The sequence below is a fragment of the Pempheris klunzingeri genome, chromosome 6 (assembly GCF_042242105.1).
Source record: "Pempheris klunzingeri isolate RE-2024b chromosome 6, fPemKlu1.hap1, whole genome shotgun sequence".
NCBI lineage: Eukaryota > Metazoa > Chordata > Actinopteri > Acropomatiformes > Pempheridae > Pempheris > Pempheris klunzingeri.
The window spans coordinates 1,900,686-1,917,834 of NC_092017.1; the positions used below are offsets into that span (position 1 = coordinate 1,900,686).

At 41.1% G+C, this 17,149-nt stretch overlaps 1 protein-coding gene across 1 annotated transcript in view; it reads right to left on the reverse strand.

Annotated features, from left to right (window-relative positions):
• Positions 1-17,149, reverse strand: part of LOC139203266 (desmoglein-2.1-like) — a 52,756-nt gene that overhangs the window by 1,609 nt on the left and 33,998 nt on the right. The window contains exons 4-19 of the mRNA XM_070832958.1: positions 16,783-16,924; positions 16,501-16,661; positions 15,628-15,762; positions 13,478-13,573; positions 12,012-12,170; positions 11,683-11,824; positions 11,401-11,561; positions 10,517-10,651; positions 10,146-10,331; positions 8,127-8,452; positions 7,896-8,038; positions 7,283-7,504; positions 6,670-6,912; positions 4,812-4,854; positions 640-733; positions 183-473 (exon numbers count right to left, since the gene is read on the reverse strand). Coding sequence (XP_070689059.1) covers positions 183-473; positions 640-733; positions 4,812-4,854; positions 6,670-6,912; positions 7,283-7,504; positions 7,896-8,038; positions 8,127-8,452; positions 10,146-10,331; positions 10,517-10,651; positions 11,401-11,561; positions 11,683-11,824; positions 12,012-12,170; positions 13,478-13,573; positions 15,628-15,762; positions 16,501-16,661; positions 16,783-16,924 — 2,679 coding nt within the window. The remainder of the gene's footprint in view (positions 1-182; positions 474-639; positions 734-4,811; positions 4,855-6,669; positions 6,913-7,282; positions 7,505-7,895; positions 8,039-8,126; positions 8,453-10,145; positions 10,332-10,516; positions 10,652-11,400; positions 11,562-11,682; positions 11,825-12,011; positions 12,171-13,477; positions 13,574-15,627; positions 15,763-16,500; positions 16,662-16,782; positions 16,925-17,149) is intronic.

The window sequence follows — 17,149 nt, forward strand, 5'->3', positions numbered from 1 at the left end:
TAATGACTAGAAATGCTAGAGACGTGCATGCTCACGTAACAAAATAACCCTCTTCAACCAGTTTTAATTTGTTGAGCCAGCATTTGAAAACTATCAAAATATATCTGCCCAGGGCATCACAATGTGGATATATGGATTACAGAAAGTAAGGAGCAAGTAGAAATATTTAAATGATTCTTCACCTGACTGTAATACTGTCCCAGGAAGTGGTCTGGCAGAGCCATGCTGTCATAAAGTCCTCCCTCTATTCCTGATTCTCTGCTCTCAAACTCAGAGAAGAAGCCACTGCCACTCGGCTGGTTCATCATCCCCTTGTGGCAGTTTGAAAAACCTTGATACCCGGCCCCATTCATGGAAGTAACAGATTTCTGGAAATCCATATATGCCATGGGCGCCATATCTGAGGTGTTGTTAGCCATGCCCATGCTCACTTTGAACATATCTCCATCCAGTTGTGTTGGCATGTTCACCTCCTATTGTAGACCAATGATCCAAATGTTAGAACAGAGTTATCCTGCTTCCTAGTGGTTAAATGTCTCTTCTTTCAAATAGATATCATCTCAATGGCAATAGTGATCAGTACATGACAACCTTCAATAGTGGAGTGGGGTTGTGTTTAAAGGGTAAAGAAGGTCTTACCGTATTTTCACCCTGACCCTCAGTGCGGTAGTTAATGAGGTGTGATTTGGTGTCGAAAGGCATCTCAGTAAAGCCCCCAGGAAGACCCGCACATTGACAGAAGCAGCAACAGATGAATGACTGTAAAAGCAACAACACAGTATTAGTACAACACAGTGGTTCTCAAAGTTAGATTTGGGGTCTGCAGTGATTTTACAGGGTCCTCCAAAAGAGGAGGTGCAGCTTCAATGTACCTGGTTCCATACAAAGTGGTTGTGTACTCTCTTGTAATAGGAAGCCATTTTGTTCTTTATTAGCAACACAAGATGTTTCTATAACCACTCTGGTGTATCATCAGACACCTTTCTGTGCTTTTCTCATCCCTCAGATTCCTGTGGATCCTGGTCCTGCTTCTCCTGATGTGGTTCTTTGGCTTCATGAATCACTGCTGCAGATCGTCGGCCACTTGTCATGTTTTTTTAATGCTACCTTAATGCTAATTATTAGTCACATTCCTATTGTCAGTACTTTAGTTGCTGTTTGTATATTGGTTGCTGTTTGTTCTCTCAACACGGACCCCGACAGAAAGAGCCTGGTTCTGTTCAAGTTTTCTTCCCGTTAAAGGGAAAGTTTTTCCTGCCACTGTTGCTTAATATAATATCTGATGCTGCTCATCTGGGGATTCTTGAATCCTTAATTTTTAATTCCTGAATCGTTGGGTCTCTCTCTTCATTAGCACATTTGTACTTATTTCTATTTAATTTGTTAGGCACTATTTCTCTACATCCATTTAGACACTTCACACATTTAGCCACTTTACACACTTAGACACTTTACACTTTGTACTTTGTATGCTTATTTTGATTTTATTTAATTCCTTTCTGTAATTGTGTAAACTGCTCCAACTTTTGTTGTCTTTTGGCAAAATAAGTTCCTTCAGGACGAATAAAGGTGATCTTATCTGATTTTATCATTAAAGAGTTAAGTCGTACCTGCTTTTTATGTAAAGCATATTGAGATAACACTGTTATGAATTGGCACTTTATAAATAAAGATTGATTGATTGATTGACACCGACAGAGATTTCAGTTCTATTTATCATCTCTATTTTCTGGATCTCTGTTTAAACATAGCCTATGCCTGCCATCAAAAGGTGCTTCCTATTTGTATGTACAGTACTTAACAAATGTATTAGACCACCACACAGTGTAAGGTGTTTGCCACCGCTGCCCTAAATTAACAGTATTGCTGATTACCAAAATATTTTTTATGTTTCTGTAATGGTTAATCCACCAGTATGTGCAAGCTCTTTAATCAAAATTATATCTTTAATGCTAAAATATAATTACTGTTGTTATCCACGAATTTTCAAATCAACTGTTTTACCAAAAAGCTGAATGAAATAGTAAAGCATATTATCATTTTTTGATTGAGATGCCAAATTACAGTTATTTACTTGCATTCCTGAACAGACAAAATTTGTTTTAGTGGTTGTATGTTATTCTTGATTAATTTCTGTGCTGGCTTAAATTTGGATATAAAAACATGAATTCAGTTTGAAATTCTCACTCCTTTTCAGAATGGTGAAGTGTAGGGAACTCACTGAGAAAGAAAGAGTCCAAATTAAAGCACTTCATGATGCTGGACGGTCTTTGAGACAAATAGGGCAAGACATAAAGTGTTCTTACAGTGTGATCAAGTATGCCTTGGACTCGATTGCAGGGACTGGTACTTACAAAATGCGCCAAGGAAGTGAACTGAAGCAGATGTCAGGCACCTCAAGATTTTAAGTACTAGAGACAGAAGGAAGACCACTGCTGATCTTCAGGCAGAGATTAATGCTTCTAGATCAAAATCTGAGAAAGTCTCCAGAATGACCATAAGCAGACGGCTGAAGGAACAAAGCTTAAAAGGAAGAACAGCTGCTAAGAAGCCATTATTGAACATCCAAAATGCCTAAAATTTGCCAGGGAGCACAAACACTGGTCTGTAGATTACTGGAAGAAAGTACTCTGGACGGACAAGTCCAAGTTTGAACTCTTCCATCAGCATCGTCGTGTTAATGTCCGCAGAAGAGCTGGAGAATGTTTTGATTCATTGCACCCACAGTGAAACACAGTGGAGATTTCATTATGGTATGGGGTTCCATTTGTGGAAATGGCATGGTCAAATCAGTTAAAACCGATGGTTTCATGAACAAGAAGGTCTACCACAACATCTTGGTGCATCATGGAATCCCTTCTGGACTGAACCTTATTGGTCGTGGGTTCATATACCAAGAGGACAATGACCCCAAACATACTTCAAAGCTGTGCAGAGACTACTTGACCAAGAAAAAGGAATCTGGAGTACTGGAACTGATGGGCTGGCCAACTCAAAATCCAGACTTGAATCCTATTGAACAGATCTGGGATTTTAAAAACATTTTAAAAAAAGAAGACATGAAGGTTTTCACATTGAAATTCATTTTAAAGAGCTATAGTTTAAACTGGACTGGTCTTGGGTTTGTATTGACCACAGCAAAGGTGTTTAGTGTTTCATCACACAACCCTTCATCAGAATGAGCATCAAGTCATACTTACATAGTAAGAGTCCTGCAGGTCCGAACTTTGCTCCTTTCTTGGGCTGACCATTGGGTCTTCGTTGTCCACACACCACTCTGTCTGAGTTTAGCAGCAGAAAATTGCTGCTCATCCAGGACTTTGTCCTTAGGCATCCTTGGATTTAGTCAACTGGTTGGATTCATCAGGCTTTATTGTCATCAGGATAAAGTGTGGAACTCTTCAAGAATGGAACAATAGGATGTACATAGTCTATTACGATGTGCTGATTTTATTTATTCATTAATGTAACCAGGATTAAGTTTGTCTCAGTCATGAAGGATGTTTGTTATCTGCCAGTAGCATAAAATAACACACATTAAATTAGTGAGTAATAAAAGTTTTTTTTGTGGGTTTTTGTGATGTGACAAGGAGGCTGACACCCACACCCAAAGACTAGAAAGCAGGACGAGGCAAACATTTCTGTTCTTACTTCTCCTGACTTAAACTATGACACCTCCGCCCCCATGCTGAAAAAAGCTGCATGCCTGATTCCTAAAATAACAAAAGTTAGGAGTGGAGAAACTCATGGCACCATGTTCGGTAAAACATGAAACATTTACTGTGCTTCTGGTGCTGTGGTCCTCACATACAAAAACTACAATAACACACACAATTTATGTACAGTCTGTTGAGCAAGACAGACATTTCTGTGAGCCACAGACTGCTTGATACTGGAGTCACATGATGGAACAAGTCTGCACCCGACACTCAGTGGTTATATTACATCAGAGGCTCTTTATTTGAAATAACATGCAAAGCTAACCCTTCCATAACCCACAAACCCACCTGCCTATCCAGTACTGTACCCTTTACAATCACACACACAATTCATATGGAATAGAATTCAAGTTTCTAATATAAGCAAAAAAAACGCAGAACTGATCATGTTGACAAGAATCTCAAGATTCAATGTGCACCATGAGTTGTAATTCAAATAGGTGTGACATGTATTTTCTAAGCACAGTACAATTTAGTTGTAACTATTGTGCATGTTGCATGTCAAAACAAACCCAGGTGAATAAAAAGGCTTGAGGTGCTTTCCAAAGAAAAAAATATGTAAACACACATAGAAAAATTACCCAAACGTTGAACCCCAAATGTCAGTATCATGATATATATGGATAGGCTGATTCTGTATTTTCTTACTGTAATACACAAGCCATTTTAAACGATGTGACTTTTGGTTTGCTGAGGTGGACGAGGCGGTTTGCCAGTTCAACATTTGTTGAGACTTTTTGAATCTTTTCTGAAACCAGTCACGCGCACAATTGTTCAATTCAGCTGTTCGTCATAAACCAAAAGACTGTCCTTCCCTTCAAGGTTCTTGTTTCCACTGTCCACCTTCTGTTCAAAGAGAAAAAGGAAATCCTCAGCAAGTTTATTGTTTTTGTTGACCAAGTACACTTCACTCCTTTCAAATAGACATCATCTCAATAGCAATAGTGATCAATATATGACACCCTTCCTGTCCTCAACAGTGGAGTGGAGTTGTGTTTAAAGGATAAAGAAGGTCTTACCGTATTTTCACCCTGACCCTCAGTGTGGTAGTTAATGAGATGTGATTTGGTGCCGAAATGCATCTTGGTGAAGCCCCCAGGCAGACATTGGCGGAAGAGCAGCAACAGAAGAATGACTGTAAAAGCAACAACACAGTATTAGTACAACACAGTGGTTCTCAAAGTGAGATTTGGGGTCTGCAGCGATTATACAAGGTCCTCCAAAAGAGGAGGTGCAGCTTCAATGTACCTGGTACCATAGAAAAGTGGTTGTGTCCTTTCTTGTAATAGGAAGCCATTTTGTTCTTTATTAGCAACTGTTGGGCTTCACCAGAAAATGGTGCGGACTAAATGTTTCTTTGTCTTTTGAACGAAGAGCTCCCTCGCTGAACTCAGTTTCCCAGAGTCCTTAAGTTTTCACACATAGGTGCTAAATTACCCCTGGGCCCAGCTTTACCGCCACTATTGGCCAATGAGGGACACATGACCTCTCAACCTCAGGACACAAAACCAGAGCTCCCCAACTGATCTCTCTCTCTCTCTGATCCCGGCTCTGGACCCACAAGGGTCTAAAGTCTTAACTCTCAACTCTGTCTGATCTCTCAACTGGACTGAGAAGAGGTCTCCTCCCAGAGCTCCAGCCTCAGTGTGGTCTGTACCAAGCAGACCACCTTTTTCATGGCAGCAACACAAAGTCCTGAACCAAGCTTATCAGCATCAGCAGGTATGACCTGAAGTCTGATAGCTGATCTTCAAAGCAACAGGAGCACACCAGCAAGTTAGCACTGAGTTGCAAATTAGCAAGGGACAAAGGAGAGACCAGATTCCTCCAGCCTGCAACCAGGACAGCAAGGACAAAGAACCACAACCTTCTTCCAGCCTGGTTCATCAACAGGCTGAGAAAGCAGCACACTGAAGGACCTTCTTCTTCCCTTTTGAGGACTGGTATCAAACTCTAACTGGACATATGTAGCATACCATAACTATACATGGCTAAACAATGGTTTAACCTTGTGAATGTATTGGTTTTGATTTGCTTTAATGTTCATTGAGTTTGATTGTTGTGATGTGCTGTAGTTTACTGTGCAGCCATAAAGTTAAGTTGATGTTAGTTTGCTCACACAGACACAGAGTCTACATGCATCTAATCTGCACCTTTATCTACACACACACACAGTTTTATACTAGGCTTCAACCGAGAGGCAAAGCTAAGCTAACAGCTGAATCATCCTGCAGTTTTTGATGCTTCCAGCACCTCAGCAAAGATCAAGCCGCTTGAAGCAGTGGTCATGCTGCAGAATCTATCCATCCATCCATACCGCTTATCCTTAAGGGTCACACGGGGGCTGGAGCCAGTCCCAACTGACATTAGGCAAGTGGCGGGGTACACCTTGGACTGGTCACCAGTCAATCACAGGGCTGACACATAGAAACAGACAACCACTCACACTCACACCTACAGACAATTTAGAGTCACCACTTATGTTAACCTGCATGTCTTTGGGCAACATGCAAACTCAGCAAAGAAAGGTTCCAGGCTCAAACTGCAAACCAGCAGATTTGAACTTTCTTGCTTTGAGGCAACAGTGCTAACCACCACACCACCGTGCAGCCTGCTGCAGAATCTACCTTCCACACATTTAAATGTACCTTTAACAAGCCTGGGGCTCTGAGACACTAATCTGAATACTTTTCCTTGTAGTTGTTGGAGCATTTAAAAGTACCAGAAAATGTATTTAAAACACATTATCTTTTGCCTAATTTACAAGAGTTGTGGTCATTTAAAAAAAAGAAGATATGAAGGTTTTCACATTGAAATTCATTTTAAAGAGCTAGTTTAAACTGGACCTAATCTCATTTTAACCTGTTTTGGGATTGTATTGAACACAGCAAAGGTGTTTGGTGTTTCATCACACAACCCTTCATCAGAATGAGCATCAAGTCATACTTACATAGTAAGAGAAACAGTCCCAGGAATAGCAGTCCGATGCCTAAAGGTCCAAACTCTGCTCGTTTCTTGGGCTGACCATTGGGCCTTCGCTGTCCACACACCACTCCATCCTCACATGTACAAACGTGGACCTGCACTTTCTGTGGTTGTGGACAGGCCTGGCCCTGCTTGTCCTTCACCATAAATTCCACCTTATAGAAACCAGGCCAAATGGGCTCCTGGGCCCTCAAGATAGCTGCAGTGTCTGTCGGCAACAAGACAAACATACAGCAAGTGTATAAAATCAGTATGCTTTAAGCTACCCACACATGATCAGCAGGAAACCACCCTGCGCTGCCTGTGCATCTGTTTGGTATCCAACTAGGTGAAGGCACTACCTTTTCCTTGGACGTATACCTGCACTGTGCTTTGCCTTTGTAAGTACAATTGTCTTAGATCCATAGCAGATCCATACAATTCATTCCATGTTATTTCTAAAGCTTGAAGCAACTCATGTGTAGAATCTGAACTTTTCACTTTAGTAACCCTTAAGGAAACAAATCTGTGGCAGACACCAGTTCATGTTGACACAGAGCAATGTATAACTTGTAAATAATCGGCAGTATTCTCCTCACCATTAAGATGCTCCACCTGCCATTTGCCCTCAGTGCCCTCTGGGATGATGGTAAAGTCAAAAGGAGGTCCATTAGGGAATTCATCCTCATCTTTAGCGTTCACAATGACAGAATCAGCTGTGGTACACATCGTCTTAATGCTACTGGTCAGGGTGGGACAGTTGTCATTTATATCTTCCACCTGGATGGCTATGGTTCCAGTGGCGGTTTCAGGGGGCATATCTGTGTTGGAAAGACATAAATAAGAACAGATCATTCAGGGTTTCCTTTATTTCCCATTCTTCAGAGAAAAGTACTTCACTTCCCCTCCTTGTAGACAACAGATATACACAACTTTTTGCCCTTGCTCAGGCTGAGGTGTGGCAAATTTTCTTTCTACTTCATTTATGAAAATTTATTTTGCTGGGCTGTGTTTATTTACCACAAATAGCCAGTGTAATGGTGATAGATATTTGTGGTAGGTAGCTAGTGGCTTACTGGATACGTGTTTATATCACAGCTCACAACTGATCAGAAACTGTAGGATATTATTTCCAGCTACTTTTCACTAATTGCTCTAGTCTGACATGTAAAAGATTTGCTGCTGGAGCAGACACAAAGTGGAAGAGCATACCATTTGTAATGCACAGCACTTTAGCAATATATGTCCCATTGACAAGGTAGGGAGATTCTCTGTCAGGCATCTTGTTCAGTTTGATCCCAGCTGTGTTTGGGTCGATGGTTAGCCAGTTGTAAGGGTCTGAGCCCTTGGCATACCTACATAACAGACAAGTTGTGTCAGTTACTATCATTAATTGTAGAAGTGCAGAGGTTTTAATGTGTATATGTTTGTGTATGCACTGACCAAACATTCTCAGCTGTTTTTCCAGTGTCTCCATCTATTGCAGGGTAGTAGGCGATAAAATCCTTAATGGTGCTGGAATCACCTCCTTCTGATATGGGAATAGCTTTGACTTTGGGGTCAAAAGCTGGCCCCTCAGGCTTGTTCTTCACATTGATTTTGATTGGATAGGTTTTAGTTTTGGGACCACTTGATCCACTGTCTGCACCCACACCACATGCTACCCCACCTCCTGCTCCAGTATCTGCCCCGGGTCCATCAAATGGTGGAGCCTTGTTTCTCACAGCCAGTCCTAGTTTAAGGTCCTTCACATCTTTATAATCCACTTCCTGTGAAAAGGTTCACACAAACAAAATCAACGAAGATGATTATTATAACAATAATCAGATACTGACGTTTGTCAATACAGGGTCATTCAATGGAATAAAACAAGGTCTGAAATGCAGATGCTGTGTTACATCAAAAGTTGGATTTTGTGTTTGTGGTTTCAACATCTGGAATACCTTGCCATATTGTATTAGATGCTCTCCGAGATTAACAATCATCAGATTGCTATAGTTGTTTGTTTCTATGGTGTCTATACATGTTTATGTTTTGCATGTCTATATGCATGTGCTGTACCTTTAAATGTTTATATACAGTACATACAAATGCGCACATATTTTATGTCCATAAAATATATGTACATGTATGTGTGTAATGTACAGCATCTTGTGTAACCAGAGTGAGAGTTTTGTTCACATGTTCAGCAGGAATTCATGTTCATTCTTGGACATTGGGCTCCACCAGGATAGCGTCTTATCACTAATTCTGTTTGTAATCAACTGCAACTGAGAGAGTTCAAATATGTTAGGATCTTTTTCATGAGAGAGTATGCAATGGAGTGTAAAATCAACAGTTAACAGTAATCTTGCAGAGGGAGTGAGCCTGAAGGCAAAGCGCTTGGTGGACATTCCAAAATGATGACTGAAAGAGTAAGATGACAGATGCAGGCAAAGGAAATGAGTGTCTGGACTCCTTAGAAACATAATGAGGAGGTCAGACACCTATCTCCTTTGTGTTGAGAAGACAGCTGAGGTGGTAGGTGCATCTGATGTGGAAATGTTTCAGCTGGGAGCACACCCAAAACAATATGAAGGGCCTACATTTTCAATCTGGACCAAAAATGCCTCAGGACCCCCCAGTGGGACCTGGAGGATGTGGATAGAGAGAAAGACATATGGGCTATCTTGCTTAGCCCAACAGGGTCCGGAGAGGAGCATAAAGATTAGGGAACCTCCTGGGCTTTTAGACAAATATTAATTCACCTTAAGTAAATCGCAAATTGATGGTGCTTGTTAAATCCATGTTTACCTAATGTAGAGGCTGAAGTGACACCTCAACCTTGAGTTAACACTGCCCCTGTGACTTGTCATTTGAGCCCCTTCTGTATTTTACAGACAGCTTAAAATCAATTTACATTCAAACCTGATCACCAGCCGCAACAGCGGGTATTGTTTTCACCTTGTGAGTCTGCGTGTCTGTCTGTGGACAGATTTTGTCATAGTGATAGCATCTCAACCATGTAAGATGCAGTCATGAAACTTTACAGGTGTGTGTATGTGTGTGTGCAGTGTTATTCATTCCCTGGGATCATAAAATTACTTTTTCAATGGCCATAATTAGGGACCATGATTTCTGGAGGTTTTAGCATATTGAATAAATCTGTAAGTTTTCCTATTTCTCTAAACTCTCTTCTCTTGTGTCATGTGTTCCAGTGCAGCATACACACTGATTTGGCTTCAATGCTGGTATTATCCCATTGCAAGATGGTCTCCAGTTGTCTCTAAATTATTTTTAATTGAATTTTTACTAGTCATGTCTACTCCTATTTTTTCATTATGGACAAGTTCCTTATTTTCATTTTCTGTGTAGCAGCTGCATTTACTGCATTTATGCCACGAAGGACTGGGAGACCCACAAATATATTTCTTCTCAATGAAAAGTGCAGAAAACACTGCTGTGTTGCTCATTCAGTGGTACCTTGTCAAGCATCAGGATGCCCTCATTGGTCTTGGGGTCTGTTGTAATGCTGAAGTACCCTGCCTCATTGCCTTTGACAATGTCAAACACGGCTTCCCAGTTGTCTGTTCCCTTCAGGTCCAGGTCCTCTGCTTTGATTCTCATCACCTCTACACCACGTGTGTTCTCCTCAATGCTGCCCTCATACTGCAAGGAAAGCGCGTCATGAGATGATAATGACAGGGTTCTGTGGTGTTTGTTTAACTCCACACTTCATTAGCATTTTAATGTGTGATCTGTGACATGAGCATGAAAATCATTTCATCTCGCACCAGTATACAATTTATGTATACCAGCATGTTGATATAGAAGAGTGTGAGAAAGAAAACTACCTCCTCTTTTTCCAGAGTGGGAACGTTGTCATTCACATCTAGAACATTAATGGTAACAGTGCCGGTACCACTGTTTCCCCCCGGTTGACCATTCAAGTCTTGTCCTTTCACCGTCAGAATGTACTTATCTTCTCTCTGAAATTAGAAAACATTGGAATATCAGAAATGATGGGTTAACTTTTTGTGTAAACTGTTTGCTGTATGGGTCCAACTGGATTAGAAAGAACAACAACTGTCATTCAATGCAATAAGAAGACGGTCACGCAGAGTTAGAACAATAGTACAGCAAATTATCAAGCTAAAGCACAGTATGTACAATACTGTCATACACCAGGGCATAAACAGCACCTGAAATGATGCTATAAGGGGGAAAGGTATTGAACTCTCCTTTTCTTTTGAATGCTGTGCAGCCTGTGGAATTCTTAGTATGAACTTAATGAGCTTGCAGATCTAAATATCCACACCAGTAAATGTTCTTTAACCTATTTGGGTCAACAAGCATGCTGCATTTCCTCCACAGTAGATGACATAAAGGAGGGACATTGTGAAATGCTGTTGGTTTGAAGTTTGGTAAGACTGGCAGGAGTGTCTTTGTGTGTCTTAAGTTAGACAGATCCTTTTCCTCTAACTACAGTTTCCCTGTGAATGTGTTTTTTCTCCAGTTATTGTACAGTAATATTTTTAATCTGTGTTTTGTGCTTTATTTCATGTGTTTAGTCCTTCGCAGACAAATTTCCACCACAGTAAACAATGATGTCTTTATTTTGTAGACTCAGCAATAATAAAACAATAAAAGAGGGTAAGAACAGAAAGAAATAGATTGGCACAGGGGAAGGACTCCAGCCCACTGTTGCCAACTTGTTCACTGAATATGTAGTCAATACCTCTCTGTCGAGGAAATTCTGTTTGACATGGATGCTTCCGTCATTGGTGATGTAGAACATGTCATGACGTGGATTCTGATCTACGATGGTATAGGCGATCTGAGAGTTCACATGACCTGGTTCATCAGCGTCAGTTGCAGTTATTTTCTTAACGAAGGTCCCTGTAAACAACAGCATTAAATGAAACAGTTAGAAATGTAATTGTTAATGTCGGTACATTCTATTATTTTCAGTCTCATGTAGGATAACCGTTGTATTGTACACAAAAACAGAAACACTAACCTGGCGGGCTGAGCTCATTCACCTCAGCAGGCTCCATGACCCCAAACACTGGAGCGTTGTCGTTCTCATCCAAAACCTTGATTCGTATGTCAATTCTTTTCTGTGCTTCTCTGCCATCATGGTATTTAACAACACCTGACAGCTGAAATACAAAAGTCAAATGTTGTCATCTTTATCATTTGTCTTAGCAGGTGCACTTACAAGCTTCATGTGTAGCAAATGGCTGCAAAATATCTAAATATTAGCTATAAAGAGCAGGAATTACTGAATCATATGAAGAAAAAATGATATTAAAGTCAAATAAATCTAATCTGTCATGTATAACTCACATTGTACCAATTGATCGCCTCCCTGTCAAGCACTTTGGTCAGACGAATAAGTCCAGTTGTAGGGTGGACTACAAACACGTGGAAGGGGTACTGGCTCGCACCAATGCCTTCTAGAAAGTAGTCAATATTCCCTTTGCCATTATCGAAATCTGAAGGAATCTGAAACACAAAGTGAAACAAGAGCTGATTCAGCTCAACGAAACTCATCTTCATATTAATTTTAGTGCACCAGAAGGAAACAACAAAAGCTGAAAACCTTTATGAGAGGGGAAAAAGCAAAAACTCCAAACCATCGTTTGTTGTTGAATAATAATCAATATACATATCAATATCAGTGCATTCCCTCAAGCATTTTACTGCCACTCCAACTTGTCTGGCTTGTTGGGTTCCTCTTTGGAGGCCTCCACCCTGCAGATACATGCTTGTCTGTGATAAGATGCCCCCCTCTTTGTTGGGGATGCTGAAAATGTTCCAGTGCTCCCCCCCGGTGTCTCTGGTGTTTTTTATTTCAGATTTGATCGTCCAAATGTTAGTAACAAACATCACTGAACCTCAGAGAAACTGATGTTTGTGTTCTCATCTTTGTGGACGAGTAAGTGTAACGATACTGTGACATCTGTGCTCTTGAAGAAACGTTGAAATCTTCAAACATGTTCAAAAAGAAAACCTCTGGCACTCACACGTAGATGGACATGAGTGTGTGGAGTTTTGATAAACAGACAATTTTAAAACATTTTATCTGAGTCTGACCCTTTTTTCTAACTGCCTTCAGAATTTTGCCTTGATGACACAGATGGAAGGCAATGAGTCGTTTACTTCACCAAGATTTCACAAAAAGATTCAAACTCCACAAGACAATGAATGAAGATAAACATGCACATGAGTAAACTACACTGTACATAATTGTACTGTAAATGAAATGAACTGTAACTGAAATAAAAGTTTTACAAAACATGGTTGGAGAATATTTGTTTCTTTATGCCTGGATATGCTGTTGTATCACGTTGAAAATCCCAAAGACTCACTGGAGAACTGTATTCAAACTGCCCCCCCTCTAATACATGGTTTAAAACATTCCAATCATTCAATTCTTAATTAACAACTATTGCTCTTATGTGCCTCCTTAAATGTTTTTAATTAGATAGTCCACATTTTGTTTTTTTATTGGGTACTTGTGTTCAGAGAGTTCATCTTTTTGTGTTTGTGTGCTATGAGTAAATGCAGTCCTCTAACTCGTCTCCCTGTTAAACTTTTTTTTTATGTGGTGGTTACAGTTTCTAAAAATTCTCTGACTGTTTATCAAACCATTTTTAAAATCAAGAAATGTCATTGTTTCAATGACATTGGAGCAATGAATACATTGGGGCACTTGAGGTACTTACAGGCTTTTTCAGCCATATATCCTCTCTGTGTGATGGATGATAACATTGTGCCACTTTTTTGTAGTACAACAAGCAATGACTCACCTTGGCAATATGTTCCTTTTTAGTGTAGTCTTTATTTTCCTTCAGAAGCACTGGTGGGGTAAAGCAGGCGGCCTTCACCACAGCAATAGCGTGGAGCTGCGATACAAAAGACGTAATTACTTCACTATGAACCCTTAATTGACTGATTACATTCAGGAAGGCTGCAAATGAATATTAAGAGGCAGAGGACAAAAAAACAACAACAGATGCTACGATGAAACTGGCTCTTATGAGGACCACCCCAGGAAAGGAAGACCAAGAGTTCATCAGTTACCAGCCTCAGGACCCACAGATTAACAGCACCTTAGATTAGAGCCACATCAATGTTTCACAGAGTTCAAGTAGCAGACACACCTCAACATAAAGCTGTTCAGAGGAGACTGTGTCAAACAGGCCTTCATGGTTGAAGACGCCACTACTCAGGGAGAACACCAACAAGAGGAGAGTCGCTTGGACCAGCAAACTCAAGGAATGGACATTAGACCAGTGGAAATCTGAACTTTGGTCTGATGAATCCAAATTTACGAATTTTGGTTCAGTTGCATTTGTTGTTCAGAAGGACAATGAGCCCAAAAACACCCCCAGGCTGTGTGGGGGCTATATGACCAAGAAGGAGCGTGATGGAGGAAGCTCAGTTTCATAGCAAGACCAGCCCTGGTTTCTATATAGAGGTGGCAAACAAATCTTCTAGTGTAGGAAAATCAAGTCTTCTTGAATATCTTCAAATATATTTTCAGACTAAGATCCACTGCAGGTTGTAGGCCTTGACCCTTGCTGTACTGATTATTAAACAAATTACTCTACAACTTTATATGCAGACAACCTCATGAGACTTTAGAAAGCTGTTGGACGAGAAATGATTCTGAGTATCTGTTTGACAGCCCAGCCAACATCTGTGTTGCCACGGCAGCCAGGTATTGTTGGGTCAATATGAACAAGATAATTATCATGTACAAGTACCTTATTATCCTTCCTGCATCAATATATGTCACATCCCAGCCAGGGATGTGTGCTTTTTGTCTTGTTTTGGTTGTGCCCACGGTGGGTGGCCTACCTGCAGTCCTGCCAATTAATTGGCAATCAGCAGCTAGCTGCTGACGATTGGAGAGACTGACTGGCTGCTGAGCAGGACAAAGACAGGAGACACTCTGGCACTCGAGCAGAGCAGAGGTAGAAGCAGCGGTAGAGTGACAAGAACCAGGACGGCAGTGGAGAGGGACTGGTGCCTCTGGGCCGTGTGTGTTAGTTTGGCTGCCTGCATACTGTTTTTCCCTCTTGGTCTCTCCCCCGTTCCCTCCCCACCTTTCTCTCCCTGTCGGTGTTGTGTGTGTCACTGCAAAGAACCAGTTCCGACCTAGGAAGACTGGGGGATGCAGGAGAGTGGTGGGAGTTTGGGGCCACGCCACTGAGGGTCCGTCTTGCTCAAAGAGGAGTGACTGGCTGAGCGAGGGGAACAGCCTGAGGGCCCACACTGCTGATGCAGGAGACGCTTGTTGGGAGCCAAGGATGTCTGCTGGAATGACCTACATGCAGTGAGGACATTAGGCCTCACCAGGAGCAGCCCTGGATGGACTTGGGGTGCCCGAGTAGGGAAAACTGGACTGGTTGGGGTTGTGTTTCTTTTGTTTGCTCCGCTCGGGGAGTGGGCCTCGTGGATGGTAAGGGGTGAGCCGCCAGTCCCCCCCAGACGGAGGTTGTTATTTAATTTGTTTGTCTGTCTGTCTGTCCATTTGTGTGTGTGTGTGTGTGTGTGTGTGTGGCCCCCCCACCCCCTTCTGGTTACGAATGTTAAGGTGGCTACGGCATACTGCCAGCAGCATAGTGTGGGTTGCGGTGACTTTACTGTGTGGTTATGAATTGTGTGTTTGGTGCCACTGTAATGCAAATGCTCTGAACTCTTTTTACTCACGTGTTTTTTTCATGGACTTGTGTTGGAACTGCCTGGCTAGTGTGTCTGCTGATTATGATGGTCTGAAAGTGTACCAAAAGGAAGGGCCAAATAAATGGGTAAACTACATCTTGTCTGTTTCATGTTGCTGGTGGCCGGGGATCCAATAAGGACCTATTAAGGGAGCGGGCCCGGGGTCACGACATGTACAGTTTATGTATACCAACATGTTGATATAGAAGAGTGTGAGAAAGAAAACTACCTCCTCTTTTTCCAGAGTGGGAACGTTGTCATTCACATCTAGAACATTAATGGTAACAGTGCCGGTACCACTGTTTCCCCACGGTTGACCATTCAAGTCTTGTCCTTTCACCGTCAGAATGTACTTATCTGCTCTCTGAAATTAGAAAACATTGGAATATCAGAAATTGTGGGTTAACTTTTTGTGTAAACTGTTTGCTGTATGGGTCCAACTGGATTAGAACGAACAACAACTGTCATTCAATGCAATAAGAAGACAGTCACGCAGAGTTAGAACAATAGTACAGCAAATTATCAAGCTAAAGCACAGTATGTACAATACTGTCATACACCAGGGAATGAACATTTTTAGCACCTGAAATGATACTATAAGGGGGAAAGGTATTGAACTCTCCTTTTCTTTTGAATGCTGTGCAGCCTGTGGAATTCTTAGTATGAACTTAATGAGCTTGCAGATCTAAATATCCACACCAGTAAATGTTCTTTAACCTATTTGGGTCAACAAGCATGCTGCATTTCCTCCACAGTAGATGACATAAAGGAGGGACATTGTGAAATGCTGTTGGTTTGAAGTTTGGTAAGACTGGCAGGAGTGTCTTTGTGATCCTTTTCCTCTAACTACAGTTTCCCTGTGAATGTGTTTTTTCTCCAGTTATTGTACAGTAATATTTTTAATCTGTGTTTTGTGCTTTATTTCATGTGTTTAGTCCTTCGCAGACAAATTTCCACCACAGTAAACAATGATGTCTTTATTTTGTAGACTCAGCAATAATAAAACAATAAAAGAGGGTAAGAACAGAAAGAAATAGATTGGCACAGGGGAAGGACTCCAGCCCACTGTTGCCAACTTGTTCACTGAATATGTAGTCAATACCTCTCTGTCGAGGAAATTCTGTTTGACATGGATGCTTCCGTCATTGGTGATGTAGAACATGTCATGACGTGGATTCTGATCTACGATGGTATAGGCGATCTGAGAGTTCACATGACCTGGTTCATCAGCGTCAGTTGCAGTTATTTTCTTAACGAAGGTCCCTGTAAACAACAGCATTAAATGAAACAGTTAGAAATGTAATTGTTAATGTCGGTATATTCTATTATTTTCAGTCTCATGTAGGATAACCGTTGTATTGTACACAAAAACAGAAACACTAACCTGGCGGGCTGAGCTCATTCACCTCAGCAGGCTCCATGACCCCAAACACTGGAGCGTTGTCGTTATCATCCAAAACCTTGATTCGTATGTCAATTCTTTTCTCTGCTTCTCTGCCATCATGGTATTTAGCAACACCTGACAGCTGAAATACAAAAGTCAAATGTTGTCGTCTTTATCATTTGTCTTAGCAGGTGCACTTACAAGCTTCATGTGTAGCAAATGGCTGCAAAATATCTAAATATTAGCTATAAAGAGCAGGAATTACTGAATCATATGAAGAAAAAATGATATTAAAGTCAAATAAATCTAATCTGTCATGTATAACTCACATTGTACTCATTGATCTCCTCCCTGTCAAGCACTTTGG